Source organism: Papio anubis, chromosome 7 (genome assembly GCF_008728515.1).
Source record: "Papio anubis isolate 15944 chromosome 7, Panubis1.0, whole genome shotgun sequence".
Classification (NCBI taxonomy): Eukaryota; Metazoa; Chordata; class Mammalia; order Primates; family Cercopithecidae; genus Papio; species Papio anubis.
In genome coordinates, this window is record NC_044982.1 from 43,351,199 (window position 1) to 43,366,032 (window position 14,834).

A 14,834-nucleotide genomic window follows, 5' to 3' on the forward strand; every position below is an offset into this window, starting at 1 on the left:
AAAGAGAATTTTAGACCAATATCCCTGATGAACATTGATGCAAAAATCCTCAATAAAATACTGGCAAACCGAACCCAGCGGCCCATCAAAAAGCTTATCCACCATGATCAAGTGGGCTTCATCCCTGGGATGCAAGGCTGGTTCAATGTATGCAAATCAATAAACGTAATCCATCATATAAATGGAACCAAAGACAAAAACCACATGATTATCTCAATAGATGCAGAAAAGGCCTTCGAAAAAATTCAACAGCCCTTCACGCTAAAAACTCTCAATAAATTAGATATTGATGGGATGTATTTCAAAATAATAAGAGCTATTTATGACAGACCCACAGCCAATATCATACTGAATGGGCAAAACCTGGAAGCATTCCCTTTGAAAACTGGCACAAGACAGGGATGCACTCTCTCACCACTCCTATTTAACATAGTGTTGGAAGTTCTGGCTAGGGCAATCAGTCAGGAGAAAGAAATAAAGGGTATTCAAATAGGAAGAGAGGAAGTCAAATTGTCCCTGTTTGCAGATGACATGATTGTATATTTAGAAAACCCCATAGTCTCAGCCCAAAATCTCCTTAAGCTGATAAGCAACTTCAGCAAAGTCTCAGGATACAAAATCAATGTGCAAAAATCATAAGCATTCCTATACACCAATAACAGACAAACAGAGAGCCAAATCATGAGTGAACTCCCATTCACAATTGCTTCAAACAGAATAAAATACCTAGGAATACAACTTACAAGGGATATGAAGGACTTCTTCAAGGAGAACTACAAACCACTGCTCAATGAAATAAAAGAAGACACAAACAAATGGAAGAACATTCCATGCTCATGGATAGGAAGAATCAATATCATGAAAATGGCCATACTGCCCAAGGTAATTTATAGATTCAATGCCATCCCCATCGAGCTACCAGTGACTTTCTTCACAGAATTGGAAAAAACTACTTTAAAGTTCATATGGAACCAAAAAAGAGCCCACATTGCTAAGACAATCCTAAGCCAAAAGAACAAAGCTGGAGGCATCACGCTACCTGACTTCAAACTATATAAGGCTACAGTAACCAAAACAGCATGATACTGGTACCAAAACAGAGATATAGACCAATGGAACAGAACAGAGGCCTCAGAAATAATACCATACATCTACAGCCATCTGATCTTTGACAAACCTGACAAAAACAAGAAATGGGGAAAGGATTCCCTATTTAATAAGTGGTGCTGGGAAAACTGGCTAGCCATATGTAGAAAGCTGAAACTGGATCCCTTCCTTACACCTTATACAAAAATTAATTCAAGATGGATTAAAGACTTAAATGTTAGATCTAAAACTATAAAAATCCTAGAAGAAAACCTAGGCAATACCATTCAGGACATAGGCATGGGCAAGGATTTCATGTCTAAAACACCAAAAGCAATTTCAACAAAAGCCAAAATTGACAAATGGGATCTAATTAAACTAAAGAGCTTCTGCACAGCAAAAGAAACTACCACCAGAGTGAACAGGCAACCTACAAAATGGGAGAAAATTTTTGCAATCTACTCATCTGACAAAGGGCTAATATCCAGAATCTACAAAGAACTTAAACAAATTTACAAGAAAAACTCAAACAACCCCATCAAAAAGTGGGCGAAAGATATGAACAGACACTTCTCAAAAGAAGACATTTATGCAGCCAACAGACACATGAAAAAATGCTCATCATCACTGGCCATCAGACAAATGCAAATCAAAACCACAATGAGATACCATCTCACACCAGTTGGAATGGCGATCATTAAAAAGTCAGGAAACAACAGGTGCTGGAGAGGATGTGGAGAAATAGGAACACTTTTACACTGTTGGTGGGACTGTAAACTAGTTCAGTCATTGTGGAAAACAGTGTGGCGATTCCTCAAGGATCTAGAACTAGAAATACCATTTGACCCAGCCATCCCATTACTGGGTGTCTACCCAAAGGATTATAAATCATGCTGCTATAAAGACACATGCACACATATGTTTATTGCAGCACTATTCACAATAGCAAAGACTTGGAACCAACCCAAATGCTCATCAATGATAGACTGGATTAAGAAAATGTGGCACATATACACTATGGAATACTATGCAGCCATAAAAAAGGATGAGTTCATGTGCTTTGTAGGGACATGGATGAAGCTGGAAACCATCATTCTCAGCAAACTATTGCAAGGACAGAAAACCAAACACTGCATGTTCTCACTCATAGGTGGGAATTGAACAATGAGAACACTTGGACACAGGAAGGGGAACATCACACAGCAGGGCCTGTAGTGGGGTTGGGGGAGGGGGGAGGGATAGCATTAGGAGATATACCTAATGTAAATGATGAGTTAATGGGTGCAGCACACCAACATGGCACATGCATACATATGTAACAAACCTGCACGTTGTGCACATGTACCCTAGAACTTAAAGTTTAATTAAAAAAAATAAATAAATAAAAAGAAATTCATATTCACAGCTCTGTCTCTAAATGGGTCTGGTGTAGAAGCCCTTATATGGACCCAAGAATCTGCATTTTTAACAAGTAAGCTTTTCTTATGACCAGGCAAGTTTGGGAAATATAGGTGTGTCATATGTAGTACAATAAATAGGAAGTTAAATATGGTGCTAAGGCAGTTGATATGTTTGTCTGTACCTATTGTATTTGGTATAAGCAATTTCAACTTAATGACTGTGGTGAAGATGACCAAGTGTCTATTACAGTCTGTTTGTCCCTTCTTTGGGCACATAGCTCACCTTCCTTGTGATTATGTGTGGCCTACAGTTTAAGTTCTCTCTATTGAAATGTGAACAGAAGTGATACATGCCACCTGTGAGCCTGGCCCATACCACCACTCCCTAACCTTACTCCTCCATAGTCTGTCATCTTCCAGTGTCTAGATACAGAGCACCACAAAGCCCTAGATGATGGCAGAGTAACAAGATGGAAAAAAGGAGATCCCTGAATGACCACATGGAACAGAACTATCCCACCAACCTGAAGACCTGCCAAGGTCTCTTATATGACCAAAAGCAGGATTCTACCCAGCAATCCTATTATTGGGCATATATCCAAAAGAAAATAAATCATTATGCCAAAAAGACACATGAACTTACATGTTCATTGCAGCATTATTCACAATGGCAAAGACATGGAATCAACATAGGTGCCCATCAGTGGTGGATTGGATAAAGAAAATGTGGTACATATACAACCAGAATCCTACATAGCCATAAAAAAGAATGAAATCATGTCTTTTGCAGCAACATGGATGTAGCTGGAGGCCATTATCCTAAGCAAAGCAACACAGAAACAGAAAACCAAATACTACATGTTCTCACTTGTAAGTGGGATGTAAACACTAGGTACACATGGACAGGAAGACGGCAACAATAGATACTGGGTACCACTGGTGGGGGAGGGAAGGAAGAGGGCAAGGGTCGAAAAACTAACTATTGGGTATCGTGCTCACCAGCTGGGTGATGAGATCATTCATATCATAAACGTCAGCATCATGCAATATACCCAGCCAGCAAATCTGCACATGTACCCTCTAAATCTAACATACATGTTGCAATTATGTAAGAAAATAGGATTGTAATAGTTTGAACCCTTATATATTTTGGCCTATTTGTTACAGCATGTTAGCTTACCTAGTAGTGCGGTGCCATCATTACAAAAACCTAAAAATACATGTACTGTTGGCTTGGCTGTTAGGTGGCAGATGGTGACAAAACAGAGCAGGTTGGAAAGATGATCTATGTTATACTGCAGCAAAACATTTTGTAAAACTATTGTCTGTGAAACCTGGAAGGTAAAGCTACTCCCTACTGAGTCCACAGCACTCTATGAAGAGACAGGAAAATGACAGAATGTTAGTATGTATTAATTGTTACTTTACGTATTTAGCAAGGTGTTATAAGAAAGTGAAGAGATGAATTGGTTGTTTTTAAAGCTGAGATTGATAGAATACAGATCTTCATGGTTTCACAGAGTTAGAAAACGATTGTTTCTGGATTCCATTAATAGATGATACTATCAGGATTGTCATCAGAATTCTATTATTACAACATGTCTCCCATTCTTCCCTTTCTGAAAGGGAGTTTGAGTGTTTTGATTATCCCATTCCTGTTCTACCATTGCACGGGGGCAAATGGTGCATATGGGTAGATAATTTGTCTTTTATTGGATCACAAGGAGTCACATTTAGGTCAAATGAAAAGAATCATGCATCACTTAACAGTTGCTGGTCTTTGACACAGTTGCAGTGCCAGAACGCAACTCTAGGTGGTCCCTCCAGGGAAAAGGGTGAGTTTGTTTTACATGTGGGAAAAAATGTGCAAGGATATTTGGTGGCCACAGAGTGTGATGCAGGCAGAGATTGCTAGTTTCCATTAAAATCCATTCTTCCCTCTTTTGGGCACATAGGCAGGCTTTCCCCCCAACTGCCTTTACAGTGAGGTGTGGCCTTGTGACTAAATAAACTCCTATGCAGTGTGATTTAAAATGATGTTTGTCACTTCCAGGCCTGGCCCATAAAACTTTCCATTCAAGTTTCTCCATGCTCTTTCTCATTAGGCTGGGTAGACGCAGATAACTGAAATCCTAGAGGATGTCACAGTTACCAGATGTGAGAAGCCTGGGACCTTAAATGACCATAAGGAAGAAAGCAGCCCTACTGACTTGAATACCTGCTTAGGAGCATCACATGAGCAAGGAATACTTTGCCATTGAGTTAATCCCTTACATGTTTGGATTTACTTGTTAATGGCAGGTCCTAACTCACAGTGGCTCTTTTATTGTTATTACCTATACACTGCTTATATTGTTTATTATTCCATGGCCTCCACTTAACCCCATTACAAGCAATTTAACCTTGAGGGAAATAGAGTAATATCTTTGTGCTGGGAGTTGTTCATCAGCAAAGTTGAGAAAATAATAGCATCTTATGATAAAGGAGGGTTGGCTATTTGGTACAAGGTACAAAAATATAGTTAGATGGAATAAAATCTAGTATTCAGTAGCACAACAGGGTGACTATAGTTAACAATAATTTATTGTATATTTCAAAATAACTAGAAGAGTAGGTTTAGAATGTAATGAACAAAGTAATGATAGATGTTTGAGGTTACAGATATACCAGTTACCTAGATTTCATCATTACCCATTATATGCCTGTATCAAAACATCACATATACTCCATAAGTGAATATGAACAACTATTAATGTATCCACAATTTTTTTTTGTCTTAGAGATGAAGTCTTGCTCTGTTGTCCAGGTTGGAGTGCAGTGGCATGATTACGGCTCACTGTAACTTTGAACTTCTAGGCTCAAGGGATCCTTGTGCGTTGGCTTTCCAAAGCACTGGGATTACAGATATGAGCCACCACACCTGGCCTGTATCCATAAAAATTTAAAAAATGAAAAGTGAAAAAAATAGCATCTTATAGGATCATTGTGAGGAGGCAATGAATTGATATATAAAAATACTTTAAATATGCCTGACTCATAGCAAGAACTATATAAGTGTATAGCTATTGTTATTGTAGTTAACATATATTCTAGTAGTGTCCTAGTGTCATTAATACCACCATACTGCTTGTAGGATCACACACACGTGGCCAAAGTGAAATTCATGCTGAGGCTGGGAGTGAAGAACACCATAGATGAAAGCTGTACCATGAACCAAGACACAGTGCTAAGTGAATAGACATGAATCAAGTCCTTTTGTTGTGTGAAAACTGGGCACATCCAAAATGTTTAGGGACTTTGGAGCATTCAAGAACAACGCCAGGCCACTCTGTGACTCAGAGCTGACCCATATTGAATTTATGATGGGATTGATCCTGACTCTGGTATCTCCAGAACATTAACTGTTTGGATTCTGCCAACTAACCCAAGATATGTCATAGATTTTTATTTGCAGGGAAGTAAACCTTCAGCCAAATCAGAACCTGTGTTACACAGATGGTAGGGCCTCCATAGATCCTTGTGGTTTTTGTGCTCAGGGTTAATGAGGGAGACAGTTTCTGCTGCATTTTCTTCCTGTCCTTTCCTGAGCCACCTTATGTTTGTGCCCACCTCCATGCTGACGCAGAACAGGGCCACTCTATCCAAAAACACAGATATCCTATGTACGGAGTCATTTGAGCCAAATTTGTTATTTGTCCCACAAGAAGGAGAAGGGATGGAAAAGTCTGAAAAAAGCTAGTCTAGGAATAAAATACTGTTTACCTGAAGCTCAACTTCAGTGGGCAAATAGGTAGTAAAATTTATGAAGAATTTCTGGACCTGGATGGTGCAGGGTGCAGAGCTATGTGGAACTAAAAGTCTTGCAAAGTCTTGCTCAGAGGGAGACTGTCCAATGAGGCCTGAATTGGTCACAGTCCTTGGTTTGTTGCCAGCTGAAGCTGGAATGCAAGAGGGTCATAGGGGCAGATGCAGCTTCTACCCCTGGGAACATGGCTTTTCTCATGCTCCTTTGGTCACAGATACTTTTCTTTGTCCCTCTTCTATTTTTTCTTCTTTCTTACTCCTAAGAGAAGCAGCTCACAATTTACCACCTCTGCAGTACATTTCAGCTTTCTGAGTGCAATTTCCATCCCTGAAGCCTCTGAGGGAGCTTGCTCTTATTAAGTATCACAGTGTACACTGTGGAGGAATGTGTGTACCTGATTCCTGTCACTGTATCTTTAGTGTGGCCTTCTAGAATCTAGAAAGATCATCAGCTACACATCACATTGCCTCAAAAAGAAACATCAGGGGACTAGATACCTATGAGACTTTAGGGTTTTGAGTATCATTTCATTTAGAAGGAACAGAGTGAGTGATTCACCTGGCCCATTCTTGTCTCCTCTTTCACAAACTTCTTTTATATTTGTGTTTAAGAACCTGGTGATTTATTTTATAGTCTCGTGCAAATTGCTTTAGCTGTCCTTGTGGCTTACAAAAAAAGAATCTCATCCATTCTTCAGAGACTCTCAGGTGTCTTCAGAAAGAGCAAAAGAGAAACTTCTGAATAAATTTTCCCAAATGAGCAGAACTATGTCACAACCCTTTATAAACCCGGGACTTTATTGTTATTCACTCTTTATTATGATTATGTTATTTTCTTCCCCCTGTGGGTTGGACCTGTTTCCCACCCCCTGCTCTGGCCATTAAGGTTGTGACTGTCTACCTTGGGTTGATCACCATTTAACTAAGTGGAAAAAATTAGAACTGACTTTCAGCTTTCTGTAAAAACAACTTCCTTTTACATCTCAATCAGCTGATAGAATAACTGGATTTCTCTCCTTTCCATGAATTGTGTTAATTTCCTGCATAGGCAGCCTGGGTTTGCAAATAGTGGCTTCATGTGGTATTCCAAATTTGATGGCTTTCAACAAACAAGCTCTGGAAGGGTGAGTGACAGAAGAAAGATTCACAGACAAAATAATACAGAGGATGACGGAAATGGTGAACATCATAAAGACGTTTCATCTGGAATGAGCTTATTTTACACACCTATGTACCTGGACATATAAACCACATACAAATCTAACTCAACATACAATCTAAATTCAAAATGGAGCTCTTATGCTTATGCTATATGTCACGTGAAACATTAATCGGTAAGAATATTTCACCAGTGAGGGGTCTGCGACAAAACTCAAAACTAAAGATAGGATGTGGGAAGAAATGCACTTCTTCCATGGTAAGCTGTGAAAGCTCTAAAGGTTGTTAGGACACATTGAGTCATCCCTGGAAGGGAGTAAGGAGCAGAGCCCAGGGCTGTTTCTTAGGCACACTTGTAATAAACAAGAGTGACTTTTCCCACCTTCATCCCCCTGCTCCTACCTTTTAGACCTAGCCGTCAGCCAAACTTAGGGTTACTCTGAAATATGCTCTGTATATTAGAACTAGAAGAGTTTGAGTGAGGCACCCAAAATGTATGTCAGCTTTTGAATATAATGTAAATGAAGGAATCCCAAGTGCTATTTACACATTATATAGTTACACTATTCAGTAGATGTGACACAGGCCACTTAGGTCAAGAAAATTCAATACTGGCTGGGTGTGGCAGCTCATGCCTGTAATCCCAGCACTTTGGGAGGCTGAGGTGGGTGGATCATGAGGTCAAGACATCAAGACCATCCTGGCCAACATGGTGAAACCCCATCTCTACTAAAAATAGAAAAAAATTAGCTGGACGTGGTGGCACGTGCCTGTAGTCCCAGCTGCTTGGGAGGCTAAGGCAGAAGAATTGCTTGAACCTGGGAGGCAGAGGTTACAGTGAGCCGAGATCGTGCCACTGCACTCCAGCCTGGCGACAGAGTGAGACTCCGTCTTAAAAAAAAAAAAAAAGAAAAAGAAAATTCAATGTTATATTACAATTACAATGGGGATAAAATGATTATTTAAAATATGAACAAAATAGTTCAGAAATATAATAAATGTAATAAACATTTTTGTATGTTCATTCCTAAAGAGATATCTATTGGACAAGCAATTTGTTCATTTATTCATCAAAGTTTTAATGGACCAGAAACTAAGTGTTGGAAGGACTAAGACTGTGAAGACATAGTAATTCATTTATTCAGTTGAGAATAATCTGAGAGTTGAGAGTCTGTTGAGAGTCTATAATATGTGGGACTTTGTTTTTTGAAACTAGAGATAGCAAATACATACATAATATCAGGTAGTATTAACTATTATAATGAAAGCTGTGGCAAGATAGGTTAAAGAGAGAAAGAGAGTGTGTGTGTGGTGTGAGTGTGTGCATGCACACATGCATTAAAAAATCTGGTCAATTGAAGCTATGGGAGATCTAGCAGAATAGTATGAGGCTGGGGAAAAAGCAGGTACAAACTCTTCAAGGGAAGGAGTTTGGTGTGCTTGAGGAATAGCAAGGTGGTGAGTGTGGCTACAGCAAAAACACTGATGAGGAGAGTGTTAAGAGATGAGATTGGAGAGATAACAGGGACTGAGTCATGGAGTGCATCATATACAAGATAATACAGGGTTGGGTCTGAGTGTTAAGGGAAGTGATTGGAGAAGTTGGGGTTTTGGACAGTCCCTCTGCCAGTTATGTGGAGAATTGATGATAGGGGGCAAGATTGGAAGTAGGGAATTGGAAATTGATTATAATAGTTTGAAAGAGAGGTGATGGTGGCTTGAAAAAGAGTGAAGGCAATGAAGATGGTGATAAGTGATCAGGTTTGGGATGTATTTTGAATGTTGAGCTGATCGGTAGGAGGAAGGGATGATAACTATTGGTTTGAATGGAAAGGGAGGGGAATGTTGTCAAAGGACGAAAGGAGTCAATACCAAAGTTTTTGTTTTCAGAAACTGGATGGATAATAGTGGTCATGTACTTACATGGGGAAACCTAGGGGAAGAGTAGATTGGGGAAGTTAAACAATTCGGTTTGGACAGGTTAAGAATGAGATGCCTATTAGATATTCAAACAGTTGGATATATGAGTCTGAGTCTCAAGGGGTTTTGGTGGTAGAGCTACAAGTTTTGGAGTTATCAGGATACGAATGATGTTTAAAGTTACAAAACTAGATACAATCAAGCATACCCTAAGTGTAAATAAAGAAGAGGACCCAGGGACTGAACACTGGGGTTTCAGTGTTTCCCAACATTTGGTGGTTGGGAAGAGAGAGGGGAGGTGGCATTGGAGATGGAGAAAGATTTGCTGGTGAGTGGAAACAAAACCAGGAGAATGTGGCATCCCAGAAACCAAGCCAAGAAAATGCTTTAGGAAGGGGGGTAGTGAACCATAAAAAAAGCTTCCAAGAGATCAAGAGGAGGACCTAGAACTGACTGTTGGATTTCACAGGACGTGAAAGACACAGCTCCTTTCCCTTAAGGAATTTCCAGCACAGCAGAGATGGGAAAATAAGGAAGCATGTAAGTTGCTATACAGTAGTGGAAGATCCTAGAGATGTAAACAAATTTGTGAAATTGGGATTGAAGATGGAACAGGGAATTATTCTTGGGGAATCAAGGAAAGCTACATGGAGCAGATGTGCTTTTGGATTTTGGTAGGTAGGAGGTAGGGATACATCAGAATTCATAAAACTTTAAAAATTGTTTTTTGTAGCTGGTTGTTGATTTTTCCTGTAAAAATAAACTCATTCAAAACAATTTTGCATATTTTTACTCATGCAAAACTGATATTTCCCCTCCTAATTTAATATCCCACTACTATTACTTCATATAAACACATTTGTTAATTATCAGTAAACATGGTAACCATTTTATAAAGAAAATACATACAATCCATTCTACCTTAGTCTTCTAAAGGATACTCTTGTAATTACATTTTTCCTCCTTGTAGTCTTTATCTTTTAATTACATTTTCATTCTTTTTCCTGGCTGTATGCAAGTATCAAGACCATATTCTTAATAGCTACCATGTACCTAACTCTTATCACACAGGAGGCACTGTTCTAAGATATATTTAATCATTTTGTTCTCACACACAATTCTAATACCTTCATTGTCCCTGTTTCTCATTTGTGATAACCGAGGCACAGAGAGGTTAAGTAACTTGCTCAAGGCCACAGAGTAAATGACAGAGCCAGTATTAGAACTGGGCTGCCTGGCTTCAGAGATCACCATCTTGAACAGTAGGTTGTATTTCCATCCTTACTATTTTATCCCTACTTTTCTGGGTTGGGCAGTTACTAGTAAAAAGTCTACTAGTAAAAATGGATAGGCTCTCTATGACTTGAACTATAACTTCTAAAGTCTCAGCACTCAACTGCAGGTTGTCATTTTAGAGTAGGCCGGTAGGACCCAGGAACTAGACACTGGATCCAAATGGAGAAGAGGGCATTTAGTTCTTTTGCAATTGATTGTAGATGCTCACATGTCTGCTTAAGGATTTATATTCAACCAGATCATATATCAGGACAGTGGTGGTAAAAGGAACTCAAGTCTTTGTGGTGGAGAAGATCCTTCTGCTTACAGAAATGACCACTTCTGGTTCGGTGTGGTGGCTCACGCCTGTAATCCCAGCACGTTAGGAGACTGAGGCAGGCGGAACACGAGATCAGGAGTTTGAGACCAGCCTGGTTAGCATGGTGAAACCCCGTCTCTACTAAAAATACAAAAATTAGCCAGGCATGGTGGCGCGCGCCTGCAATCCCAGCTACTCGGGAGGCTGAGGCAGGAGAATCGCTTGAACCTGGAAGGTGGAAGTTGCAGTGAGCCAAGATCACGTCACTGTACTCCAGCCTGGGTGACAGAGCAAGACTCTGTCTAAAAAAAAAAAAAAAAAAAAGACGACTTCATTACAGTCCTAGATGTATGTGGCTCATGTCTTCATTCTCTTTTTAACCTTACTGAAAGCACATGAGATGATTATACACTTAAGGAGGTACAAAGTGTACATCAAAGTAACCATGTTTAGGAATGCTTACTATGTGCAAAGTATTGCTCTGAGTATAGTGGCTGTGATTTCTTGGGAGCTAAAATAATAGACTAGCCAAAATCTTTAAGATTCTTTAATGCTCAACAATAGTAAGTATGTACATAATTAAAATATAAAATTATTGGAGCCTAGTGGAATCTAGCTGTGGTTCAGCCTTTGTTTGATTTCTAGTGTGGTTTTTTTTATGGCTGACTTGATTCTCCTTTTTCCTGATACCATACTGTAACTGGCTCCCTGAAAACATGGGGATTTGGATACCTAATTTTCATAAGCATTTGAAGCCTCTCCCTTTAGATTTTGAGTTCTACCTTTGATTTAAAAGTTTCTGAAATAAGGTAGCCACTTTCCCTTTTTTGGCAGAAAGAAGGTGTAGAATAAATAACTTTTGCAAGATGCTTTCAGGACAAGAATCTGAGGAACTTTCTCAAGGCGCAGACCCTCAAATTTTATAATTAGTTTTTTTCTCAAGATGAAAGTCAACCTGTTCTTCTCTTTATTCTGTTCTCATTAAAATGTTCTTCTCTGGGCAGAGTCATTATATTTTCAGAAAGGCTTAAGTGAGCCAGCATTAAAATTTGCTCTTAATTTCTACAAATATAGAAAAACCTGCTGGGAGATGGATACTGTATTCACTGTGGTTCTCTCCCTGTCTGCTGTGTAATATTTTCATACATCATGTAAGTGTTGGGGGAAGCAGTGACTTAGGTGATGGCTTAGTTCTGGAAAAGAAGCTACTTTCTATAGAAGGAGGATTTCAAATGGCCACATTGCCAAGCAGACACTCACGCTGGTTTCCTGTGGGCCATTTCCCCTTTGCTGAACCTGACCCAAAGCCAAAATGAAGGAGGAGAAATTTTCCATTCACAAGGTCTCAGATCTCTGATAAAGATCGTTATGATTAAAAAGTTATAAAATGTAAGCTACTATAAGCTTGAAAAATTTCATTAACTTGCTTTTGATAAACTTAATAAAATTTGTTTTGGAAATTAAGAGAAAAAGTAAGAATCAAAATGGAAAAATTTAGATAATACTATCACCCAGACAAGTACACCTACAAACTTTAGAACACTCAAAAAATAAAAAGTCCCCAGCAAGTTGTGACTACAGTGTCTTAACTGCCATGCTTTAAAATATTTTATGTGCATTTTGTCCTTTCAGGACATACTTTAAAATAATTCCGATTTTATTTGTATTTTTACTTTTAAACATGTTAAACATTTTTCTTTTAAGATACAGATTGCCTAATACATATTTAAAACCTTTTAAAAACTCTCCCCCAATCTACAACCCCAGGAAAATAAAACTATAGTATTACAGCACCAACTGTTTTAGAAAAAATGAATGTTTTCTTAATCTTAGCATTTTCATTTGTAAATGGCATGAGGTGAATACGCAAAGAGCGGCAAGAACAATCCTTTTACCATTTGTGTGTCTAGTGGTGGTTCTTTTTTTGGCAGAAAAGAATTGTGATGCAATTACACTGCATTTAAAAATGTTCATAGTAAAACTTTAATGAATCTTAAGGCAAATGTTGAGTAAAATCTCTGTCCCCCAAATCTAGAAGGCACGTCAGAGTATTTTCCTGCCGTTACCCATTCGCTTTAAGGGAGAAAAAGTGTTACCATACAAATTGATGCACAAATTGTTCTACCAACAGTCAAGTCCTGGGTTGTACACTATGCTAAGCTCCCTGGTTACTGCCAGGCCCGCACCCAATACTGACATTAGAAATGAGCCAGGCCCCTCTGAACTTAAGGTATCGCCTCCTGCATCGTTTATCTGGATGCAGAGAGTTTCCCACTTTTTCTTACCTGCATAGTGGTCAAACACAGTGGGCACGTATTCCTCTGGGAAGGCATCGTTGGCGTAGCTCATCAGCAGGCAGGTTTTCCCCACGGCACCGTCCCCCACCACTACACACTTCAACATCTTCTTCTCGTCGTTGCCCCTGCAGCCGCAGCTGCCGTCAGTTCCCTCTTTGCAGTTCATTCTTGCGGCTCCAGCTGCTGGGGACTCCTGCTGCTGTTGCTTCTCCTGCTTCTTCCAAAGCACATGAAGCGGCGGAAAGCCAGTGCCAGGCTTGAATTTACTCTGTCTGACTTTGGGTACCTTGGATCATACAGACATGTCCGAGGCTGGGATATGCCCTGTTGCTTACCATGCTGGTAAAGAAAGGTAACACACACTTGGGGGAGTTATGAAAAGGGTCTGCCCCTTTCCGTTCTCAGTGTGAGTTAAGAAACCCTTATCTTCACAGAATTTGAGGGGCTTCCTCACAGCCTAGAAATTTCAGCAGCCTGAGGGTTTTACTCTGCTCTCCCTGTCTCCAGCCTGGCAAAAGACACGGTGGAATTTTGCTAAATCTTTCTCATTTTCCAAGTCACATCTAACATGGAGGAAAGCTGGGCTTTTTAATGGAGTTTTTTCCCCTTGCTTCCTCCAGCTTGCCGAGTGTCAGGAAATCATGGGTTTCCTGCTGCATTCCATATTAGGATCAGTGGGCTGAGGAAGGCTGCAACAATGGGAGCTCTGTGTGTGTGTGTGTTTGTACTTCTGGGGAACGATGCCAGGACATGGAGTGGGAAAACACTAGGGGTCCCACTGCAGACTCAAGCTGTCAGACTTCCTGTTTCATCCGCTGCTTGTGAGGCTGTTCGCTTATGGCTGGCTGGGAAGAAGCTGACTAGAGGATGGAAACCGGGGATTACTGCCTGCCACAGAAACAGGGGGAATGGTTAGAATGAGCAGAGAGAACCACACCAGCAGTCCTAGGATAACATATGACATCACTCTTCACTGAGTCACTAGTTAAAAGCTCTTCAAACTAAAAACGAGCAGTTCTTTAACTTAAATGAGAAACTTGAAGCGATTCTTCCCAGAAATAAAGAAGAAAACCTTCTAGAGTCACATCATTTCAAAGAGAAAAATGTTTGTAAGTTGTAGGTGTAACACGCATGATCAGGTTTATAAACTGCCACATGTCTGGAATATGTATTCCAGACACAAACTTATTTTTATGATGGTAGCACATAAGAAATCAATCACATGTGGGATGTTTGCATTCTCTTATTAGTGGATGAACACACACGTGCTTGGCTCATACATAACACCCTTGGACACGAGAGGGTATAGGATGGCTTTTTGGTTTGTTTAAGGCCCTTGATGCTGTTTTTACTTGGATGTTTTGCTTTTTGATTTAGTCTTCTCCCCTTGGGTCAGACTGGTCCTCTTCAATTACAAAGGAGCCATGGGCAGCTAATTTATTTGTCTGTTCCGTCACTCAAAATGAAGCCCCTTTGAAGCTCTGTATTTGATTAATGTGCTTGGTCTTAGAAAAGAAGTGGAAGTCTGCAAATGATTTTTGACAAATGGGTCAAAATGAGGGAACTCTGTTTTTT

The 14,834-nt window shown here is 39.7% G+C and overlaps 1 protein-coding gene across 1 annotated transcript in view; it reads right to left on the reverse strand.

The window, feature by feature from the left end:
* Positions 1-14,606, reverse strand: part of RHOJ (ras homolog family member J) — a 102,576-nt gene extending 87,970 nt beyond the window's left edge. Inside the window, exon 1 of the mRNA XM_003901909.5 lies at positions 13,248-14,606. Coding sequence (XP_003901958.2) covers positions 13,248-13,425 — 178 coding nt within the window. The 5' untranslated portion in view covers positions 13,426-14,606. The remainder of the gene's footprint in view (positions 1-13,247) is intronic.
* Between the last annotated feature and the right edge of the window lie 228 nt (positions 14,607-14,834).